Source organism: Primulina eburnea, chromosome 13 (genome assembly GCF_022965805.1).
Source record: "Primulina eburnea isolate SZY01 chromosome 13, ASM2296580v1, whole genome shotgun sequence".
NCBI classification, from domain to species: domain Eukaryota; kingdom Viridiplantae; phylum Streptophyta; class Magnoliopsida; order Lamiales; family Gesneriaceae; genus Primulina; species Primulina eburnea.
This window is the reverse complement of record NC_133113.1, coordinates 3080565-3103486: the sequence shown is the minus strand read 5'-3', so window position 1 is coordinate 3103486 and position 22922 is coordinate 3080565. Positions and strand designations below refer to the sequence as shown.

Below are 22922 nucleotides of genomic sequence, written 5' to 3'. Positions count from 1 at the left end.
AAGTTAATAATTAAATAACAATACTTAAAAAGTTGAAATTAAAGTGTTGGAATATTAATAAATAAGAGAAAAAGGACAATGAGGTAAAAACACAAATATTAAAAAGGCAATGAGGTGCTATATTTGTAAGTTAATAATTAAATAACAATACTTAAAAAGTTGAAAGAAAAAAAAGGACAATGAGGTAAAAACACAATTAAAACTGCTATATTTATAAGGACTAGGAATGTACACGTGCGATGCACGTAAATGACTAATAATGAAAAATATAATCACGAGAATTAGATAATGTTTAAAGTCGTTTGAATAACATCATGTTTATAAGTATTTATCAATGTAAACATATCAAAACACAATACATAAAAATACATAATGACAATAAATCATATATATTTACTTATTTATATGACATTTTTCAATTCACGACATAATACAGCTCTCTTAAATGATAAATCAACAAAAATATTTTTCTATCATTCAAAACGGAAAAAACAATAAAAATAAAATTAACAATATAGTGAATTTTACCAAAATCAAAACTAAAATTAACTTAAATAGAGTACATATAGACAATGGACAATGAATCACAAAAATTGACTAAGAAATGTAAATAAATAATTTTTTTACATAAAATTTAGAAAATAAAGAAGAATGTGAATTAATGTCCAAATCTATCTAAATTGGACAATGATTCACAAAAAAACCTTAAAAAGACATATTAATTTAATTTGCTAACTTAATTGAACAAGAAAATGTAAAAATAAATAAATTTTTTGACATAAAATTTAAGAAATAAAGAAGAATGTGTATTAATGTCCAAATTCATTTAAGATGGACAATGAATTACAAAAAAAAAAAAAAAAAACCTTTAAGATAACCTAATAATTTAATTGGCAACCTAAATGAACAAGGACATATAAGGAAATTCACAATTGAAAGTGGTATATTTATATGTATATGTTAGATATAATATAATATAATATAATAATTATAAGGATATAATACTTAAAAAGTTGAAAGAAGAAAAGGACAATGAGGTAAAAACACAATTAAAACTGCTAGATTTAAAAGGATATAGATAGATAGATGGATAGATAAGGATATAGATATATAATATGGAGGGACATTAACACAAGTTTATTTTTTAAAAAAAATTAAAATATATATTATATATTGTGAAAACATTATAAATAATTCGAATGTTTAATTTACTGATCAAAGAATAAAAGGATTACATGTCATCAAAATTTAATCCAATTATTTTTCAATACAAAATTTAATCATTAAAATATAAAATATTGTTCTTTATTATATTTATAGAACATTAATAGGATACAATTTAGTATACTAATATAATACATTTTAATTGTGGGTCACTATTAGTGAGAGCTGTATTGAAAAAACAACAATAAAAACTAAGACTAAAAGAGTAAAGTAACACGAGAGAAATCTTTGTCCCATCAATTTTTTCAATAAAGTTTTTATATTAAATTTATCCCTCCTTTCTTTGCCTCGAAGTAATATATTATGGTAACAAAATATGTTGGATCCGACGTAATTGAATGCAGAAAATCAGGGACAGAACTAGAATGTTACTTCAAGGGAGGTGTGTGTGTTTTTATATATTATGGTAATATAAAGTTTATATATTTTAACTCGAGCAGTAGTCCAAATATCATGTTTTATCGGGGACAATGTGTATTTTTTTACCGTAAAACTTGTAATATTATTAAAGTTAAGAAATATCTACCAATAAAAAACTCTCTTGCTTACGAACAAAAAAAATAAGGGGAAGAAATATCATAAGAATGTAGTGAATATGCAACCAGGGACGTAGCCAAGAAATAATTTGAGGGTGGCTGAATGCTAGTTGTGACGGACAGATATCTAAGCGTCGCTACTAGCGACGGCTCTTCCAAACACCGTCGTCGATCTAAATCGGCGACGGTTTTGATTAAACCGTCGCCGATCTCGGCGATGGTTTGTACGCAACCGTCGCTATATAGCGACGGTTAGAACTAAACCGTCGTAATTTTAGCAACGGATGTAGTAAAACCGTCGTTAATCCATAAGTTTTTTTTGTAGTGTGGGCTATGGGCTAAAATTTTTAATAAATTCAAAAATTTTAGCGACGGATGTAGTAAAATCGTCGCTAATCCATCCATATTTTTTAGTAGGCCCAAAAATCTAGCCTGGGCTGGAGCCCACCCCAGCCTTTGGGGTGGCTTGTCCCGGTATGCAACAGCATTCTCCGTTCATCGAATATTGTTCTATGTTGATTCAAAAAATGTCAAGCCTCATGCACGTGCCCGATCCCGAGTTTGCAGGACTGCACAATAGGCTCTTATAGCAGCTATTTCGTAACCGTGTTCATTTTACTAAAACGATTAAGTCAAGTTGTTATAAAAGTCTATTGTAGCTTGTTATTAACTAATTTTAAATCTTTAAATTTAACATGTGGGACAAGATGTATCACAATCACCCCTCCTTCAGAATGCGACGTCTTGTCGCTGCCTAAACTCTTGATCCACTAGCATCGGGAATCTAGAGGTGGCTCCTACAAGTTCAAGAGATGGCTCCCGTCATGTAGCACTTTTCTCCGCAAGTTCAAGAGATGGCTCCTACTCACGTAGCAATTTGCCTCGCATAGGACTTATTCTCGGTTTTCCTTCCTGGTGACCATCTTTGACACTATTCTATCACGTCTCGCGCCCGGGCTTGCACCAGCATGACGGCAGAGTGGGCTCCTATAGCAACTAATTTGTATTTGTTCTCGTTTTACAAAAATGATTAATAGATAAGTTTTAGGAAACTTTCGACATATTTTTTTTTAATTAAATTGAAAATTATGATAAAATATTGCATGTTATACACCTGATTTATATAATTATTAATTTTTGTAGTGTTGACTTTTTAAATATGAGTTAAATAAATACATGGGATAATGAGAAGAGAGTTAAAACTTGTAATCTTGTAAAAGAATTGAAAATGACGAGAAAATTCTTTGATATGATACTGAAAATTAAATATTTACGGAGAATTCTTTGATATGATACTGAAAATTCTTTTGATATAACTCAATCCCAAAAGTTCACTTAAGGAGGTGGATTATCCAAGTCCATATATACAACTTTCAAGTACTTAATCCAGCAAATGCGAAATATTTAATACACCATTCACACCCAAGAATGAATATATGGAGCGTAAAATATACAAGATTGGGTGGCTCATAGGACAGTCCAATACATAATAGTGAGTTTGCGTCAATATCGAAACATCTCTGATATCATGTTAAGATTAATATTTGAACATAACTCAACCTCAATAATTATCACAAATGGAGAGGTTCAAGTCTCTACATACAACTCTCAAGGACTTAATCAAGTTGATATGTGACATTTAACATACACGCTCATGCCCAGGAATGAACAACTAGAACATAAAGTTTACATGATATTATCGGGTAGCCTATAAAGACAGTCCACCACATAACAGTAGGGTATTAGTTTTGATATAATGTTAAAATTGAGTTAATTTTTGTGGTTGAGTTAATTTCAATCCTCGATTTTATCAGAAGGTCTAAAATAGAATTCAATGCTTCTATTTCTATTAACTTTTTTGGAAAGAAAAAAAAACTTTTAAACTCTTAAAATTTTAAAACATAAGCCATTTCAATCTTCATCCATATACAAATTTTTGCATGCACTCATGTAAGTAAGCCGACCTTTGATTAAGGCTTTCTCTTTTGGGATTTCTGATAGATGGTTTAGTGGGAATGCTATGCTGTTTTACCCAGTGGATCATAGCTATTTATTTGATGTAGGGTTCATATATTTTGCAATGTTATACATCAAATGAAAGGTAGATGTTATATCGGGTAGAACACATCTTTTGTACTAAAATTTGTCATGGTTAGCGTATCCAAGACCTGAAATTGGTTGAAAAAAATTACATTTTTATCCTGTGAAAGCAATCATGAATTATTCGAGAGTAGCAGCACAACTAAAGCTGCTATATTTTCTGACGAATCTCATCACTCATGCCTCCTAAATGATGTTTGCTCTTTTTTTTTCTTTTTTTAGTAATATTGGTTTTGACAGTAAGTTGATTTAGAAAATTCGGGTTCAGATAGTATAGGTTCGTATCATCTTTCTTAGGACAAGTAGTTTCCTTCGACCCTATCAGTTACAAATTTCCAGTTGTGAAAAAGGGGTGTCATTTGCACTCCAAACTATGGCAGGATACATATTCCTCTGTTACAGAGGCTCTCTGCAATCTGCATATCAGGGAAACATTCAAAGAAAAATCACCAAAAGTAAAAAAAAAAAACACCATATAATTGAAATCTCGACGAGTTGAAAACCTGAAGCTGTCGTGGCTGCACACAGAGATCTCTGAGTAGAATAGAAACATAACAGATAACTAGTTATAGATGGAAGAAAAGATAACACTTCTCTTTTTTCAAGCAGCACTACCAACTGTCTAACTTCAACTTCATAAAATTAAGCACATTGTCTTTTCACCGAAAATAACTACTCACTTTCACCAACCAACACATCCGAACATCCAGATACAACAGATTCGGAGACTAAACAATTACATGACTAGAAAGTGAAAAACTAGTACCAAATTCGTGCTATTACCACGATAGACCTAGATTGCAAGGGACAAAATCCAGGTTCAAACAATAGAATTACACCAATACAGATTATGATCACAAGTCAGTCTGTTAAAAATCCCAGCTACTTAAACAATTCGTTAAACAGATAGAACTACTAAAGCCACCAAGGAATAAGCTGGGGAGAACATTTCACGACTAAAACACAAATCATGCCTAAAAAGGTTAAATTTATATGCTAATAGAAAGTACGCAACAAGGATTCATCTCCTAACCAAATAGCGTCAAGTACATTATATTTTGAGAACATGTAGAACAATATTACCATAAACATATGATTCAAAATTTGATTAGCAACACCATGAAATGCAAATAGACAACCAAAATAATGTGTTATGCAACTAAGTTTTTTGTTTCATGTGAGTTGGGATGCCATAAAATAAGTCTAAACGAGACAAGTACTATACATAATCAAATTGAACCATAACAGAAAATAAAGAAAGAAATATCCAAGTTGATCTAATTAATTTACTACTAAAAATTACAGCACAAAAGACAGGCTTACTACGCTGTGCAACCATCATAAACCTCGTAGTTACTAAAAGTTACAGCTGACAGAGGTGCTACTTTATCACGAAGCCTTGACAACCTTGTCATCGCCTACAACATTAAGAATCGGAAGACTGCTAAGAAATTCATCAAGACCCTCGAAAAAACCAATGCCTTCTATGTTATCATCCTCCCCACGTCCTGGTCCGTTCCCTTGGTTCTCCCTAGGTGCTGCAGTCTCCTCAGTTTCATTGCTAAACTCCACATTCAAATCCAATTTCCCGAAATTCTTGGCAACCCTGCCAGGTTGCTTCCGAGCATTGTTTATTGCTCCTTTTTTAGAAGGCTCACCTGTCGTCTTATTTGCCACCTCTAACTCGTTTGGAGATACAAATCCATCTTCCGCATTAACAGTATTACTTTTATCAACTTTCAAATTCTTAGCACTTCTGCTGGTCGTCCCACTTGAACCCCTTCCTTTTACATTACTCGTTTTCTTTTTCTTAATCTTATTTTTATCCTGCCAATCGCCATCATCTGAATCACTTGGCTCCGAGAACTCCACTAAAACATCATCATCATCGTAGTAAACCCTCGGACCTGAATTATTCCTTCCCCTTCCCCTTCCCCTTCCACGACCCATTCCGGGGAAAGAGAACATAGGCGAAAATGGAGTCCATGTTGAAGCTGCAGCCCTATTTTTCTCCCAATTCTCCATCGAGACACCCAATGGCAAAAAGCCCCAGCAGCAGAAGTACCCCTCTTGCCCATCAACAGTTGGCGGTGGTGGAATCACCACTGCTTGAAATGCCCTTTTACAGTTCTGGCACCTCAGAGTGCAATCGGCATACTCCCTAGGATACTCATACACATAAAAGCAATACGGACATGTCGTCCAAAAGCTCAAATCGCCCTCATTTCCCTCCTCTTGCACACCCACTTTCTCCATTTCTTCCTCATTCACTCCATCTTCTACATTTTCACTAGCATACGCATCATTCGTAGTTTTATCATCAACACTTGAGTAATCTTGCAATGGCTCTTTCTGCTTATTATTATTAACCTGCTCCTGGGTTGACCAAGAGGCAAAAGCCACATTACCAGCAGGAAAGCCAGTATAGCTTGGCTGTGTCGGCTGGTACACCGGTTCCTGACTCGACTTAGAACCAGAAGGAGACCCAAAACCTAAATTAGAAGGAGAAGCAAAACTCATAAAATTCTGCTGTTCGCGGGTCGCCCCAACACTAACTGAATCGACCTGCTGCTGTGCCGTGTGTAACTGTTGAACTTGAGGAGGAAAATGAACTGAACCACCGCCACTGCTTCCACCAGCATGAACTTGTGGTGGAGCTACGTTACTTGGACCGCTGGCCCCGAAGAACATGAAGTTCTGGGGCAATGTGGGGATGGGGTTATGAAAAGGGTCCGTTTGAAAGTAAAAGGCGAGTTCTTTATCGTAAATCGCTTTCCTTGAAGGGTCCGAGAGAACTGACCAAGCATCAACAACAAGACGAAAAGCCTGCTCAGCAAAAGGGAATTTGTTCCTCTGCGGATTGAGGACAAGCGCAAGGCTCCGGTACTGTGAAGCTATAAGCTCAGAATCACGGCCTTGCTGCGGCGTGAGGCGGAGGATCGAGTACCAGTCCTGCTGGTTGTTCCCAATCCGGCTGTCTCCGACGAGGAGCGTGTCCACAATAGCGAGAATTTGGTCGGCGGGGGTGAGCGTGGGGTCGGAGTCACGTGCCCGCGTGGCGAAAGACTTGCTCCCCATCAGATCACGCGCCGACAGCAGCTTCTCCGAGATTGTGAGCCACCGCAGCGCCTCCGCCCGCGTAGTGGTCGTCGGAAAAAATGGGTGCTCCATTTCTCTACTGGGTCAATGTCCCGTCTTTGCACAATTTCTGTATGATTGGAGCAGCTTGAAATGGGAAGAGGATAATTTCGAGAGTGGGAAGGAGGAAGAGAATTGGGGGGTTTTCGCGAACTGACGAAAAAGGGCCTGGGTTTTGGGGAGAAAGGAGCAGGTATCTTTCTAAGAAATTTCAAGCGAATTTTTTCTTTATAAGACGAGTCAATTTTATCAATTTTATAAAAAAAAATATTAATATAAAAAGTAATATTTTTTTTAATAAGAGATATGTCTCACAAAATATGACTCGTGAAATCGTTTCACATAAATTTTTATCGGAAAAAAAGCGGAAACGATGAGGGTAGAAAAGGAAATTCAATGGTGCCACTTTGTATGTATATGCTTGCCTCTTAGTCTACCATGTTTAGAACATCTCCAAGACTACATCAAAATGGTGCAAATGTTTTGGTGCAGTCTTTGTTCCTCCAATGGAGGTTGTACTATTTCACCAAAATAGCACAGTCTCCTTCGGTTTGTTTCAACCTACCCGTGGGTTCATTCGATTATACCTAAACAGGCACTGCCTGAATCCAGTGAAATTTCGACACGTGGCATTTAATTTTATTAAAAAATTCTTTTCAGAAAATCGCTACAAATAACCACTTTGAAGCCCAAACCGTACCATGGTTAATTAAATTGAAATCTACCCACTGGTGAATTCCCTCAACACCACACAATCGACGGTGAATTCCTTCGTAGATCTGAAGCTGATCTACCTTTGTTCTTCTTCGCTTCTTCCATCGGACGCCGCCTCTTCCACCATGCGCCGCTAGCAACGCTTCCACCGTGTGTCGCCTCTTCGTTGCCTGCGCCGCTAGTTGTTTTCCATGGCTTCCACCGTGCTCCGCCATTAGCAACGCTTCCATCGTACCTTGCTGCAGGTACAAGGAAAACATGAATACTGATCGTGAAGCACATATTTTCTTTGTGCTTGAATGTATTTGTGCTTTATCCCTGCTGCTTTTCATTTTCTTTTATCTCCTTCGGTTTCGACTTCATATCCGCTTTTTTACTAGTATGTGAGGCAGAGGAATTTATGATGTCACTCAAGTGTATTCTCTAATTATATAATTAAGGGCCCTGGATGCATACTATTGAACCTTGATTGTGTATACTTGTTTAAGTTTTAGCATGTCTTCTCAGTTTGCCTGTCTATTTTTCCCCGAACTGTGTGTATGCGTGTTTGTATATGCAGCAATCTATCCTTTATGACAAATAAACAACTAAAGTTGATATTTCCAGATTGCAATATTCTTATCTTGGAGAACATTGAATTTATATGTTGAGAACCATGTGAATACTTCAAATTCCTTTTTAAATTTTTTAAAATTGATCGCACACAAGAATCCATGTGGCATAGCATACTGGCAAAGTTACGTCACACACGTAAATTTCATTTATTTTCTTCACAATCTCAATGCCAGTTCCTATTTGTTCTGTCGTGAAGTGACTCTTGTAATCTTTTTGCTCAGGTAATGAGAAGTGGTATTCCTAATTTTTGTGCAGTGGCTCTAGCTCTAGACGAATTGGGGTGCGTCCAAGTCTTTTTCATGTGTTGGTTCTTTTAGGAAATACTCATACCATATCGCAAATGCAGCTTTGAGGATTGAGTCGAAACGATTTGTGTACAGCAAAGCTAACTTGCTAAGATGGTAAATTTTTTATGTTCGTGTTTACATTACTATACTACCAAACTTTAAATTTATTCATGCTTAGTATTGACTTTATCTGAAAATGTTTTTAAAATTTAGGTAAAAACGTATGTTGTTTTTGCTGGAAAAAAACCTGGTGTTTATGATCGTTGGGAAGAGACACAAGTGCAAGTAAATGGATTTCGTGGGGCTTCCTACAAGAGATATCACAGTAAAGCAGAGGCATTGAGAGCATTTGAAGAATATATGGAAAAACATTATGCCGCTTCAAGTTCGACGTCCACTGAAAGTTCAACGTCCACCGAAAATTCTAGTAGAAAAGCCAAACATAACGAAAAAATTGCTAAATTGATAGATGCTCAGGCAGACCTAGCCCGTGAGCAGCAGAAAAATGCCTTAAAAATGATTGAGATTTCTGAAGAGCTCAAAGCAATACTTGAATCTCTGAAAATTAGTGATGATGTCTAGTGTTTATTTCTTTTGACATGTTGGCTTAGTTTGTTAATGTACTGTTGTGATTTTTATTATGTTGTTTCTTAGTTGTTTCTCAATGTACTAATGAGATGTTTCTTATGTTATTTTTTATGTTGTTTCTTCATATGTAAACGCATCACGTGTACAGTTCTGAAAATTTTGTTTTAGCATCTAACAATTCTTTAACGGAATAACCAATTAAATTATGGTCTTCTTGGTACATAAAAACTCGGTCTAAAACAAAGGAATAAATTAATTGGTTCACACTTCACACATCTTTGTGACAGAATATCGGCAAGTGATTCCAGAATCACAGCAACAAGGCTCCTATAAAACCTTAGAATATTAGCGTCCTCTCCATTATATGATAACATATACTTCAGTGAATATTTCTCTCATAGCTAGTTCAAGATGCCCATTTTTCAAAGTTCTATCAAACCTTGCTCAACGGAAACAATAAATGACAATCTCATTTAATTTGAAGCACTAAGCAGTAGAATAATCGAGCATTGAATTGATGTTAATTGTATCGGAATTCATTCAACCATCAGGAATTACAAACTCATAAGAACTACGATTGGCCATTACAGCCTAGAAAAGAAAAGGAGATTTGTGACCACAATTTCTGATACAACAACAAAGATTCTGCCAAAGCATTACTGAGAAGTTATAAACTCTTTGCTTTTGGAGTCCCCCCAATCTTCCTTCAATTCTCATGACCAAATCCCTAAACAACATAAATTTAATTTAATCAAATATAAATTTGTAAAAAATACTTATTTGATATTTACAACAGTCCTTACTTGATGTCCTTGTGATGTAGGAGGAGCCCCAAACGAATAAGATGGTAAATTAATTTGAGAAGCTTCAAAAAAATTAGTATAACCTACCTGCATTTTAAATATCAAAAAATATGTAATACAAATATGCATACAATTATGGAAAAAAAACTAAGTTACCGTTTCACTTGAATATTGCATTTGGTCATTGTGCCCAGATACAGATGGAAATTGCGGGGATGCAAACTGATTTTGCGATAGTGATTGTATGAAGTTTATTTCCCGTGTTTTGTTGCCATCTTCTGAACATTGACCTTTTTTTCCCTATTATTTCATGTAGCGCGTTCAAACCAATATAAACATCAACTAGTACATAAAGTGTATAATATGATCATGTAGATGAATAAAATAAATTGTATATAAATACTTACTTGAGATTTCAGTTTTTCCTTTCCTTTTACCTTTTCCCTTTTTGCTCGTACGATCCCAGTGTCGTGTAATATTTGCATTTGTAATCCCTTTCGCTTTTGCAGTAAGAGGGTTACGAATGCATACTTCGCCTATTTCATCTTCACTCGGATCATCATCACGCTGCTCGTTTATACTCAAATTTTGCACAAGATTGGAGATTTTATCTTTTGCGGTGTCAACCAATGTATATAATGTTTTTCTCGCACACTCATAGGGTTTGCTCAATTGACTTAGATCATATACCGATCCCATTATTAGGTTGACAAATTCCATCTGAGATACATGAGCACAACCATCACCACCACTGCCACTTTCTTGCAAATCGGTGCTAACTCGACTTTTTATGTTCTTCATTCATCTCCTCAAAATATAGCACTTGGGTATAACATTGACATCCATGCAATTAAACACCATCAAAACATGTTTACACAGAATGCCCATTGTCTCAAACTTACAACAACTGCACTTTATCTCATGACTTTGCTTATTGAACACCACATGCCTAACCATTGAGTTTTCATCATGAGATTTTACTTTGATCTGAATCCAATTCCAATCATTATTAAAACAAGCTGGTGGTTCAAGAGATTTACAATTCAAAGAATTCACCAATTCAATTTCAAATAACTGATAAATAGAAATTGTATAAACATCAGCAGCATGAATCAACAAAGGATGGTTTTTCAAAATCTGTGGAGGCTTACCGTGACGACAACGAGTATCCTCTATCTTCTCTTTCGACCGCCAATTTTTCTGAATCTTTGTATAATTAAGCACAAATTCATACAAAGAACTCATCTTATTGCCTGTATTTTTTAAAACCTTATTCGTGACTTCGCTCCTCGAAGTAGCCAATAGTCCCGCACTGAACTTCCCATTACTAAAAGCAGTCGCCCATTTTTTCCTGATTCTGTACATCCCATTCAACCACTTATGACCATCCAAATTATATGTATCAATCATGTATTTACATGTTGCCTAAAATTCATATTCAGATTCAAAACAATTCATACATTTATACCACAACTTCTTGAAATTTGAATCACCATTTAAACTACCAAAGTGTGAAGGAGCATTCTGATTTATATGCCATTGACATAACCGGTGATGTGAATCTGGGAAAACCGTTTCAATGGCATTCATCATGGCTTGACATTGATCTGAGAAGATAGTTTGCGGTTGCTTTCCATTCATAGAATCAAGAAATGTTGTAAACAACCATTCAAAAGAGCTTTCGGTCTCATCTGACATAAATACCAAACCAAACATAACATTTTGCATATGGTGATTGATACCAACAAATGGAGCACAAATCAAATTATACTTATTTGTTTTGTAGGTCGTATCAATCGACAATACATCACCAAAAAATTCATAATCAACAGCACATCTATAATCCCTAAAGAAAAAGTTCATCACTCTATCGTCATCATCCAACTGAACATTCCAGTAAAAATAATTCTCCTTATTCGCCTTATCTATAAAATATTTAATAAGCGCAGTGGCATCTCCATTCTCAACTTTTGTATGTTTTTTCAGTCGACTGATATGATCATATGCATCCTTTTTGATAAAACCTAAATTCTCTATCCCACATGCTTCATGTTCCATAAAAGAAACAGCATTGGAGACAGATATTCCAGCATTTACCATGGCTTCTAAAGTCGATTTTTTTGCATGTGATATATTGCGTGCCGATCTCAACAAGTGATTTTGATCAGATGCAAACATTTCATGGTTATGCTCCTCCACAAATCTACTCACCCGCCATTCACTTTCTTTTTCCCTTGTGATCTTCAATTTCGCTTTGCAGTTAGTTCTAGTGATCAACTTTTGATAAATTAGAATCCTTTTACTAGAATTTCCTTCGTATTTTGAACCTTCGCATGAACAGATAAATTCTTTGGACTGAAGTTCATTAGTATGAGAAAAACATCGTTGGTCACCCTTCCTCACACTAAAACATTTGGCATGTGCATATTGACAATATAATAAATAGCATCTTCCACACTATTCACAACCGTACCCACTAGTAGTTTACTCTTCAAAACATCAACAACCGAATTTTCATTTTGTACCTCAAAGTTTTCAACCACGTGGTGTTCAGTTTGCTCGTCATCTTCTTCATCGTAGTTTCCGTCCAACTCCTCGAGTGAAATCGGCTCGTTATCTTCCATATTCCAACTATGCAATCTGAAAAAACAAAAAAAAATGAATAATACCAGTTATTTATACAACGAACGATTTCAATAAAACAACACATTGCAACCACTTCTATAAAATCATCTACTACATCTTCTCAATGCCTTAAATATGCATTCCCAAAATAAAAATAATTTATTCACTGATTCCAGTTCATGAACAAAAATCTGTTGATAAAAATAAAAATAATTTTGTCCCAAATTTTATTCAATTGACCAGCGTTGATATTAACTTCGGCTTCCTCTTCCTTTCTTCGGTATCACAACCAGAGCTACTCTGCTGTTGCTTGGAAGACATTATATAACAAATGCAGATCGAGGGGGGGTTTCCGATGAAGGTAACATTATAAAATTCATGAAATAGAATATAACCAGTACAGTAATACAACAGAGAACGAGTGAAGAATTCAAAAACTCGCCCACTTCTTGTAAAAAATTATACCTTTAAAGGAAGCTGATGTCCCAATTTTTGTCCCAATTTTTGTTCAACCTCGCAACGTTGAAGAAGTGTGAACAGCGGAAGAAGAAATGGGAAAGGGTAGTCTACAATTCTAAAATGAAAGATGTATGCGGGAAGTGAATTAATTTTTGAATTATTGGGTCAAACCCTAACCATAGTTATTGTTTTTTGTTATTTTTGGTTTAAAAATAAAAAGGAATAAAAAGTCCACGTGGCACAATTTCAATGGATTCAGGCAATGCCTGTATATGCACAATCGAATTTACCCTACCCGTGCAAGCTGCCTGCACGCGCAATGAACGGCCCGGATCACTCCATATGAGTGATCCGGGCCCACCTCCATGTAAAAAAAAAAAAAAAATGACTCGAAAAAATCCGAGCCGTTGGATCGACCCTAACGGGCACTGCCCGCAAGGGTAGGGTCGAGTTAATAGTCTCCTTCCTCTGCGTCAAATTTGGCGCAGAAGAAACCCCTGGCGCTGAGGAGACCCTTGTGCCAAATTTGGCGCAGGGGTCTTATTTTTTTTCATTTAATTTTTTTATTTGTATTATTATAAATATTTGTATTAAAAATTATAAATATTATTTAAATAATAATTTAATTTTTATTTTATTTTTTAATAATTAGATATTTAATCATAAAAAATTTAAAAAAATAATTGTTGGTTTTAAAATATTTATTTATGTTAATTATTAATATTTAAAAACTAATTTGATTTAATGATTTTTAATCAATATAATTTAATAAAAATACAAAAAATTAATATAACAATACAATTCATTATTAATATACGTAAAATATTTTGGTGTAAGAATTGAAGTAAATGAGTTGGAGAAGAATGTTGTATTTGGTATAGAAATCGCACTATTTTAGTGTAAAATTTGCACCAAAATAGATTTTGTGGTTGGAGATGGTCTTAGTAGACAATTTGCATTAATTTTCAAACTCCGCCATTAGATTTTATTTATCATTATCAGTACCATTTTTTTTTAAAACTATTAAATGTATATAATTTTGGTGGACATTAAATGGCTTTCAAGTAAACCCAACATTATATAAAAAAATTCAGTTCTATAGAAGGGATATTAATTTTTTCTCGAGTGAAAATATAAAAAAATTTGTGATTGTAAAATAATTCTTAAGTTGATTAAACTCAGTTTAAAAGTGACACCTAAAATCATCATTAATGATCAAATGAGGACAACGATCTAGATTGAAAGATCAGGCATTACTGGAAGGGTAAGTCAATGCACGTTAAAGCCGGAGATCTACTCTCGGTTTTTGTTATGTATAAGATGATTGATCGATCAACTTACTTGAAAATAAAAACATGTGGAATTCATTAGTATTTTTAAATTTTACAGTGAGATGGTTAGTCAGTCGTCTTATACAAACACATCGAAACTTCTACGCATGAGTTAAATGAATAGGTCTCTTGTGAGACAGGTCAACTCTATCGATATTCACAATAAAAAGTAATACTATTAGTATAAAAAGTAATATTTTTTCATTGATGACCTAAATAAGATATTCGACCCACGAAAGTGATCCGTGAGACCGTCTCACATGAATTTTTGTGAATAATCTTATGTTGTATTTGGATTAAAATATTAATTTGAGATATTACTAAAAAGAATTTGAAATATCGAAATTTATTCTGAATTAGATTTTTTCAAACAGACCAATAAATATACGTATAAAATATCTTTCGCGAGTATAAATCAAAAAGGAAAATATCAGCTAATTGTTTAACATTCCAATTTCGTTTTCGACTTTTATTAGTGATGATGAGAGCACAGGCGATGCAGATTTCTAATCTAAGTACAATAATAAAGTTAGACTTGGAATTTTCAAATTTTAAAAAGTTAGTAATTGATTTTTTTCCGATTTTTTTGGAAAATAGATTATTGAAAAAATGATTGAACCGCTCTGTTATATCATCTCTGCATATTATTGAATTGCAATTTATATTTTAACATTAAAAAGAAGGCAAAAACTTGTGTGAGACGGTCTCACGGGTCGTATTTGTGAGACGGGTCTTTTATTTGGGTGACCCGTGAAAAAGTATTACTTTTTAGGCTAAGAGTATTACTTTCTATTGTGAATATGGGTCTGGTTGACCCGTCTCACAGATTATGATCCGTGAGACAGTCTCACATGAGACCCACTCTAAAAAGAATCCAATTATATTGAAATCCCATCTCATTTAACATTCAAATCAAAATTTGATAGATAAAGTACAAAATGCGATAATGTAATCCAACTGCATGCAAATAATATAAAAAAAATAGAAAATATTTAATTAAATTATTTTAATTGCATTAATTAAATATGATAGACAAGTTTAAAATGTGATTTTATATTAGAATGCATAAAACAATGCTTTTAAGGGTTATTTGAGACGCGACCGAAGAACGGAGACCATAAATTGAAATGGGAAAATATTTTTATTACAAAATTATTTTTAATTATTTAATAAATAAAAATATATTTAATATGAAATTTTCGAAAATAGTGTCTTTTGAGGTATTTTTCCATGTTGAATCGTTTTTTTAAACACATTATCGAAGAAAACATGGACTTTTTGGATGTTCGATTAATATTTTCACAAATTTTCCTAAACAAGATATTTTTGCTACATTATAATGGACATATTATACCAAAGTAATTGGGCCTAGCTTTCTACTCAATTATTTATATCAAAAGATGGAGTTTCTAAACTACAAAACACTTCATATCACACCAAAAACCTAGGGTTTCTCCCTAGCAACACATGGCCACGCACACACCCACGTTTTTGAAGCACACATCGGTTTTTGAAGGAAGAAAACGCAGCAAGGATTCACCGTCTCTCCGGCAACGTCCCTTCGCATATAGAATTTGTTGGACTTAGGCTTATTGGGCTTGTTCTTTGAATGAGAAATTGGACAAGGCTTAGTAGATGGCAAGTGGGAAATGTCCCACATTGGAAAATGAATATAGCCTTGGTGAGTTTATATTGTGTTATACTTTATGGAGGTGTAACAATGATTGGTCAAGAGGCTCTCTTTCGCGCGCAAAGGCGCAGGGGGGGTGCAAATCAGGGCCCGATTTGCAGTGGAAAAAGGCTTGACTTGTGTGCAGGCGTACGTGCGCGACCTGGGCGCGTCGAATGTCGGACCGATCAAGGCAAAATTTCCCACCAACGCTTACCTAGCTTTTTTTATTTTCGAAATGGTCTTTGGTGCTTCAGCTGGGACAGTTTCAGTTGACCTTTGGTGTTTCAGCTAGCCAGACCTTTGGCCAGCCGTAACTGTCCTGATGAGTGCCAAATAGAGGCAGCCTCAAGTCTTTCAGGTAGATCCAAAAAAAAAACACTCTCCTACATTCTGCTATTTCGAAGCTTTTCTTATTTTGAAGGATGCGGCTGCATGCTGCGGTTGGGGCGTGTTCAAGGGTCCTAAGATGGTCGCTATGTGGTCCTGGATGGGTTGAGAGGAGGCTAGGGCAAGGCCTAGGAGGTAGGGGTGATCAAATTTTTTTACTAACCGCCCGAACCGAATTGCACCGCACCGTTTTTCATAATATTTTATAAAAACCGCGATTAAAAATATTAATCATAAACCGCACCGCATACGCGGTTCGGTTATTTTTTTGGCCAAAAACCGCACCAAACCGCACCGCCGAAACCGCTTGTCATAATATTAGGCCTAAAATTATAATAATTTGTACATAACATATTCTTATAAATAAGTCATCATTCATTATATCACAACTCTATTCAAAATTATTATTTTTATAAATAAAACTTATCTTTTTCTTAATTATTCTTCATATTAGTCTTTTATTAAATATTTATTTCTTTTGTTACAATATTTTGTTTGGAGTTTGAAAGTAAAAAAAAAAAAGATAAAATAGTGTAAATGTCATTTTTGTTGTGAATGTGTTGTGTTGTTAAATTATTACCTTGGTATTGAATCTTGATTATTGTTTTATCAATTTTGATTTTTATATGTTTTGAACTATATTTTATATTTGAAGACAATATATTGTTGTTGTTTTCAAATAAATTAGAATATATGTTCTAATATTTTTCATTTAAAAAACCGTAAACCGACCGCAACCGCTTAAAACCGCAAGGCTAATTTTTCATGTAAAACCGCAATTAATTTTTCAAAATACTAACCGACCGCATATGGCAATTCGGTTTGAATTTTTTTAAAATAACCGCAAAACCGCACCGTGATCACCCCTACTAGGAGGGTAGCCGAATGACTTGGCCACGTGCAAGAGTGGAAGAACCATGCACGTCCTCGTGCATGGCCTGTAGGGCTTAGTCCAGTATGTTCCTAAGAGTTCGGTCTAGGTCCTATGATGGCTGATTAGGGGCTGGTCACGTTGGTTAAGGCCTAGGATTGAAGGAACTTGGGAGTTGTTAAAGCTAGGGTTTGGTTCAAAAAAAGGGAAAAAATTCAGTAGCTTTCTAGGCTTTTCTATGGGTTCTAAATGGCTTGATTTGGGTTGTATAGGGTATGATTAGGTGTGGTTAAGCTATGGTTAAAGTTTCGAGTTAATTCGGGTTAAAATCGGGACTTCGATTCAAGTTATAAAACGAATTACGAATTTAGTTAAGGAGCTTAAGTTTACGTCTAAAAAATGTTTATGGGTGTTATTTTAAGGTGTTATGATAAGTTTGGATGGGTTCAGATCGTTGTTTTAAGGTTAAAGAATAAATTGGGAAAATTAGGGTTTCAGGGGCAAAATGATCATTAACGAACGTTAAAATGTAAAAGGTTATGGAATGTAGTAACGAACGTTAAAATGTAAAAGGTTATGGAATATTCTGATGAAAATTGTAAAATGTTAAAGAATAAGTTGCATGTTTGGTTTCAAGAAAATGTTGTATGAATGAATTTTATAAGTGATGAATATGATAAAATGTTTTGAAGGAGGTGATTTGATTGTGCTAATACGAACACGAACACGAACACGAATATGAATACGAAATGACACGATGACATGTAAGGCTAAAGCTCAGTTGACATGTGAGAATGTCGCTAATGTCCCCAGCGTCTGGTACCATGGTAATACATAAGATTGATCAATCAACTAACAGCTGATACGAAAGTCACAATTAATTACCTAAATTCATCTAAGGGGAAAACGTATATGTATATGATGAAAGAAAATTTATATAATGAAAGGAAAGGTTTAAGTTTATGTATGTTCATGAAAAACTATTTTTATTAAAAATATTTTCGTTGTGGCATGTAAATGTATAAGTATTACTTGTTTTTATGGTTAAGGCTTGTTGAGTCAATTGACTCACTGGTGTGAATGATGCAGATGAGGACTTTGATGTTGAGACAGGAGGGTTGAATGACTGAAATGGCTGAGTGAATGATGAACTAACTCGAGGACCTATGCATTGCTAGTTCTTTCGCGCAATGATGATTTTACAGTACTTTAAAGATTGAGTAGGTCTCATGTGAGACCGTCTCACAGATATTAATCTGTGAGACGGATCAACCATACCCATATCCACAATAAAAAGTAATATTCTTGGCATAAAAAGTAATACTTTTTCATGGATGACCCAAATAAGAGATCCGTCTCACAAATACGACCCGTGAGACCGTCTCACACAAGTTTTTGCCTTAAATATTTTGATGGCGTTTATGATTATGAGTGGTTTTGAGAGAATTTAAGATGTTTGTGCTATTTTCGAAAAATGCTAATTTTAGGTTTGGTTGGACGTTTGCGATTTTATGACTTTTACTGCATTTTTGTATTTTAAATAAAATAGATAGTGAATTTATTTTAATTGGTGTAAAAATATATATTTATATATATAGATTCGGTCGATTGTTTAAAAGAAAAAAAATTCCAACACATTTTAAAGGAAAAAGAGTTCGAGACGTTTCATGATCCCCTTTACCCTTTACCCTTTTGTTACTGACATATATTTATTGGAACTTGTTTGGCTTTGGTATTGTAATTAGATCCCAAAGCGTGCATGTGAGCTTGGTTATGAATCAGAAGATATCACTTATGAGCACAACCATTTCAACAGTACAAACGAGTTATGTGACCAAAATATAGACAATGGCATTGAAGAACATAAAAAATCGAAAATGCACAAATCAGGCAATGGAGAGTTGATAAGAACATCATTACATCCTACATTGTGTTAACTTCATCTGGTTGAAGCGACATTCTTCTTGTTGAGGAGGAACGTCCCAGAATTCGTAGGATATTAATGAGAATGGCCTGATCAAATGGAGTACTAATATTGAACAAACATGACATTCTGGCTCGGCGGATTCTCCCGCTGTCTAGAACCTAAAAGTTCAGCTCTGTCAGTGGAATTCTTTCATCAAAAATTGCATGAAACGATTTTCTTGATGGTGAAAAAGTAGTATCATCAAGTCCACCACTTGCCAAAAGATCACCAACGATATCCTCAGAAGACTGCAACATTGTCTCCAACATATCCATCAATTTCATGTCATCTCTGCAGAACACTCCAAATCGTCCACAGATGCCCTCAAGTTTAGAAAGTGAATCCTCCTTACCAATTGATGCTTTCTTCAGCTCCTCAAGTACATCCTTGAAACTCCTTCTTTCAACGAGCATCTCTTTATACTTTTTGAGATCGTCATCAACGAGATATTTCTTCTGCTTCAAAGAATTTAAAGACTCAACCTTGGCCGTTAAAGCTGCTGTGTCATCACATCTCTGCTTCAGGTCAGCATGAACTTGGTTTAGCTCAGTAATTCTCATTTCCAAATGCTGTTGCAGCAACATGTTTTTCTCTTCAGCTTGCTTGATGCACATTCCCAACTTCATGTTTTCATCACGCATCTTTGAGAAAGAAACAGAAAATTCAGATTTCAACACCAAATCTAAAGCAAAAACCTCTTCGTTCTTTACCTCCAATAAGAGCCGGCAGTCTTCCAGTTCCTTCTGGATTTCTCCAATGCTTTTATTTTTACCACTCAACTCGGATAAGCAACATATTAAGTCCTCCTTTAATTTTTCTATCTGGTGATTCCACTCGGCATCCTTTTCTTTGAGGTTTGAAGCATATTTTTTATGCAACTGCTCCAAACCTTGAAGTTTATCTTGCATCTTTTTCAAAGAAGATGCGGCACAACTATTATCGAGCTTAGCAGCTTCAGCATCTCTAAAACACTCAAGCAGATACCTCTTTTCTTCCTCTAATTTTACACTCCCATGTCTCGTTTCATTGGCAAGCATGCCTTTCTTTCTCAGTAAGCAGTGTACCTCTGCAATCTCTTCGCGGCTGTTTGCTCAATATCTGTTTGTGCTTCTTGACAATCTAGGAAAGCATTTTCAAATTGTAATTTAGATTTAGACAACTGACTTTCAAGAACTTTTCTTCTGCTTTCTTCATGAGCTAAGGCTTGATGACACATCCTCAACTGATTCTCTAGGCATTCTGAAATCTGATTCTTATCATCTAATCCAGCTTGCAACTTAGAAATCTCTTTGATAAGCGAGGATTTCTCCTTCTTCCATTCCACCGCACTAGCCTGAAACTGAGTTTGAAGCTTGTCATGTGCTTCTTCAAGGTGTGAAAATTGTTCTCTTTTCCATTTCAGCTGTTCTTTATCAATCCTAGTTTGCTCCTCCAATCTAAGCATGTATTCCTCAGTGTCTTTAAGGTCTTTTGATGCATTCCTTTGCATTTCAATGTCCTTCTCTGATTTAACTGATAAAATCCTCTTTAAAGTAGCAATTTCTTCATCATTAGCACCAGTCTTTCTCTCCAGATCATGGATTCTTGCTGTCGCCTCATCTAGAGCGACAGATAAATCTCTGTTTCCATGTTCCAGTAGTAGAATTTTCTCTTTATGTTCTGCTTGAAGCTTTTCATTTGAACAACTTGTCTGCTGAAGAAACATTTCCTTCCTGTGCAGACTGGACTGGAGTTCCTCGCACGCTTGTCTAATTTCACGTATTTCCTCAGACTTGCAATTCAGTTCCTGGGCCAATTTCTCGATCTCCAACTTTGCCTGGTGGATTTTAGCTTGTTGATCAACGTGAGCTCTCCTCAAACCATCAGAAAGCTCGGTTTCTTCTCTTAACTTATTGAGTTCAACATTAACTTTGGCTAGTTCATCATATATTTTGTCCTTTTCCATGGCTATTCAATGTGAGTTACTCACACTCCCTGGTAGATTAACAAAATGCAACATAACCGTCAAGAATAATACAAAACAAAAGCTAAAAATTCATAAATTTTATCTATCAGAACAACAAGTTATGGCTTTTGAAGAGTGCTCTATAACTAAGGCGCATAAATATTTAGTGGCCAGAATATTCATCCATTCAATGGAACCACTTTTCCCAAACTTTGAGCTCATAGGAGGTGGCTCAAACATAATATGTATACCCTAATATGAACACACATTCACATACCAGAAGCAATATCCAAGACATACTGGAAGGCCATTAGGCGTTAAAACCCAGATAAACAAGGGTTTCGTGCATCATGGATTCTTTAACACGTCGTCCTTTATCCTTATATTTCCTACTGCCCCCACCCGATTTTGGCTTTCTGATTCCTCTTTATCAAGTTTATACTTTTTTCAAAACCCAAGTCTCAATAAAATATTGATGTTCAAACAACATAATCCCAGTGAAACTGCAGTTCTTAAGAACCACCAACTTCTTCTACAGCTGTTTGTACTGTGATCTTAACAAGTAACTATGATAACTACAAAATCAATTTTGGTCAATTAATTATAAATGACTTCATTCAATATCATACACTCAAGGTTTTGAAAGACAACACAATGGCTTAAGAAGCTTCATTCTTAAGCCTCAAAATCTGTTGTCATTGGACTACAAATGACCACCAAGACACTATAATAATTTTTGGATTGGATGCAAGTGGTGTTAAGCACACCATAAGGCATAAGCTGTAACCGGGCGGGCTACCATAATCCACATTCCACCAATTAAAACAAAAATTATCACCGCCACGCATAAGTGGAGTCAGTCCATTTTGATTAAAGAAAAAAAAAGCCACGTATGAGACTTGTGGGCTTACTCTAGGATCAAGTGTTTCACACTTAAATTAGCGGAAGAAAGACCCACCAAAAAACAATCAAGTGTTTCACACTTGTGGGCTTACTCTCTTCTTTCGATTATACACAAACACCCACCAAAAAACAATCACAATCTTCTACTCTAGTCCAAATATTTTTTAAAAAATGTCGCTGAATAAAAGGAAGATTTCAAATTCTCGTCATTATTCAATTTTGCTCGTGTGGAAAGATAGTATCTTGTGAATAATGAGAAGGAAGATATTGAGTAAAATAAACTGCATCCGTAGTCTTTACAAATGAAATATGCATTTAAATGTTGGAACCCATTCATCATTATTGACTCCATTTAAATTTATTCATTATTCAGCAGCCACGGTCCGATCATTCACACAAAATATCAACGAACTACACCTGAAACCAAAAAAATCAAACCCAAAGAATCGTAACGCCAAGAATGGAAAATCTTCATTGTATCGTGATTTACTACTAAGGTAGAATAACATATAATAAAACTCTTAATCCCCCCAGAAAACTATAGGAGTAATTTATCGTTTTGCACAAAGTTTCCCAAAGCAGGAAAATTGAAAATGAAACCTGAAAAATGAACCATTTAACAAATTCATATTACCTGATCGTTCGCGTAGTGAGTTTTGAGGCTGAAATTGGTTTTGGATTCTTGATCAGAGACTCGAATGCTGGAGAAAAGGTAATATTTGTTTGAGCGGGAATGATGGATTTCAGGGCTGGTTTGA

General features: G+C 35.0%; 3 protein-coding genes and 2 long non-coding RNA genes across 5 annotated transcripts; 1 reads left to right on the top strand and 4 right to left on the bottom strand.

The window, feature by feature from the left end:
- Window positions 1-5048: 5048 nt before the first annotated feature.
- Window positions 5049-7173, bottom strand: LOC140809475 (uncharacterized). The gene has a single exon (XM_073167115.1). The coding sequence runs from the start codon at window positions 7029-7031 to the stop codon at window positions 5250-5252; it is 1782 nt and encodes a 593-aa protein (XP_073023216.1). The 5' UTR covers window positions 7032-7173; the 3' UTR covers window positions 5049-5249.
- A 454-nt stretch (window positions 7174-7627) lies between these two features.
- On the top strand, window positions 7628-9292 carry LOC140810583 (uncharacterized). The gene is made up of 3 exons (XR_012113266.1): window positions 7628-7957; window positions 8674-8728; window positions 8828-9292. It is a non-coding gene; the product is annotated as an uncharacterized lncRNA (long non-coding RNA).
- A 412-nt stretch (window positions 9293-9704) lies between these two features.
- On the bottom strand, window positions 9705-10321 carry LOC140810749 (uncharacterized). The gene is made up of 3 exons (XR_012113285.1): window positions 10162-10321; window positions 10006-10092; window positions 9705-9929 (listed from the first exon to the last, which is right to left on the bottom strand). It is a non-coding gene; the product is annotated as an uncharacterized lncRNA (long non-coding RNA).
- A 485-nt stretch (window positions 10322-10806) lies between these two features.
- LOC140809197 (protein FAR1-RELATED SEQUENCE 5-like) lies at window positions 10807-12105 on the bottom strand. The gene is made up of 2 exons (XM_073166695.1): window positions 11710-12105; window positions 10807-11430 (listed from the first exon to the last, which is right to left on the bottom strand). The coding sequence occupies exons 1-2, from the start codon at window positions 12103-12105 to the stop codon at window positions 10807-10809; spliced, it is 1020 nt and encodes a 339-aa protein (XP_073022796.1).
- Window positions 12106-19435: 7330 nt separating this feature from the next.
- On the bottom strand, window positions 19436-22922 carry LOC140809196 (uncharacterized protein At4g38062-like). The gene is given in 3 exon segments (XM_073166694.1): window positions 19436-20397; window positions 20400-21290; window positions 22799-22922. Coding segments are annotated over 2 exon segments (1824 nt in total). The 5' UTR covers window positions 21262-21290; window positions 22799-22922.

Excerpts from the sequence above, each read along its gene's own strand:
- LOC140809475 (XM_073167115.1), bottom strand. The coding sequence starts at position 7,031 with ATGGAGCACCCATTTTTTCCGACGACCACTACGCGGGCGGAGGCGCTG.
- LOC140809197 (XM_073166695.1), bottom strand. The coding sequence starts at position 12,105 with ATGGTAAATGCTGGAATATCTGTCTCCAATGCTGTTTCTTTTATGGAA. Across the intron at positions 11,431-11,709 it reads AAAATGTTATGTTTGGTTTG|GCAACATGTAAATACATGAT; the intron begins GTATTTATGTCA and ends TATGAATTTTAG.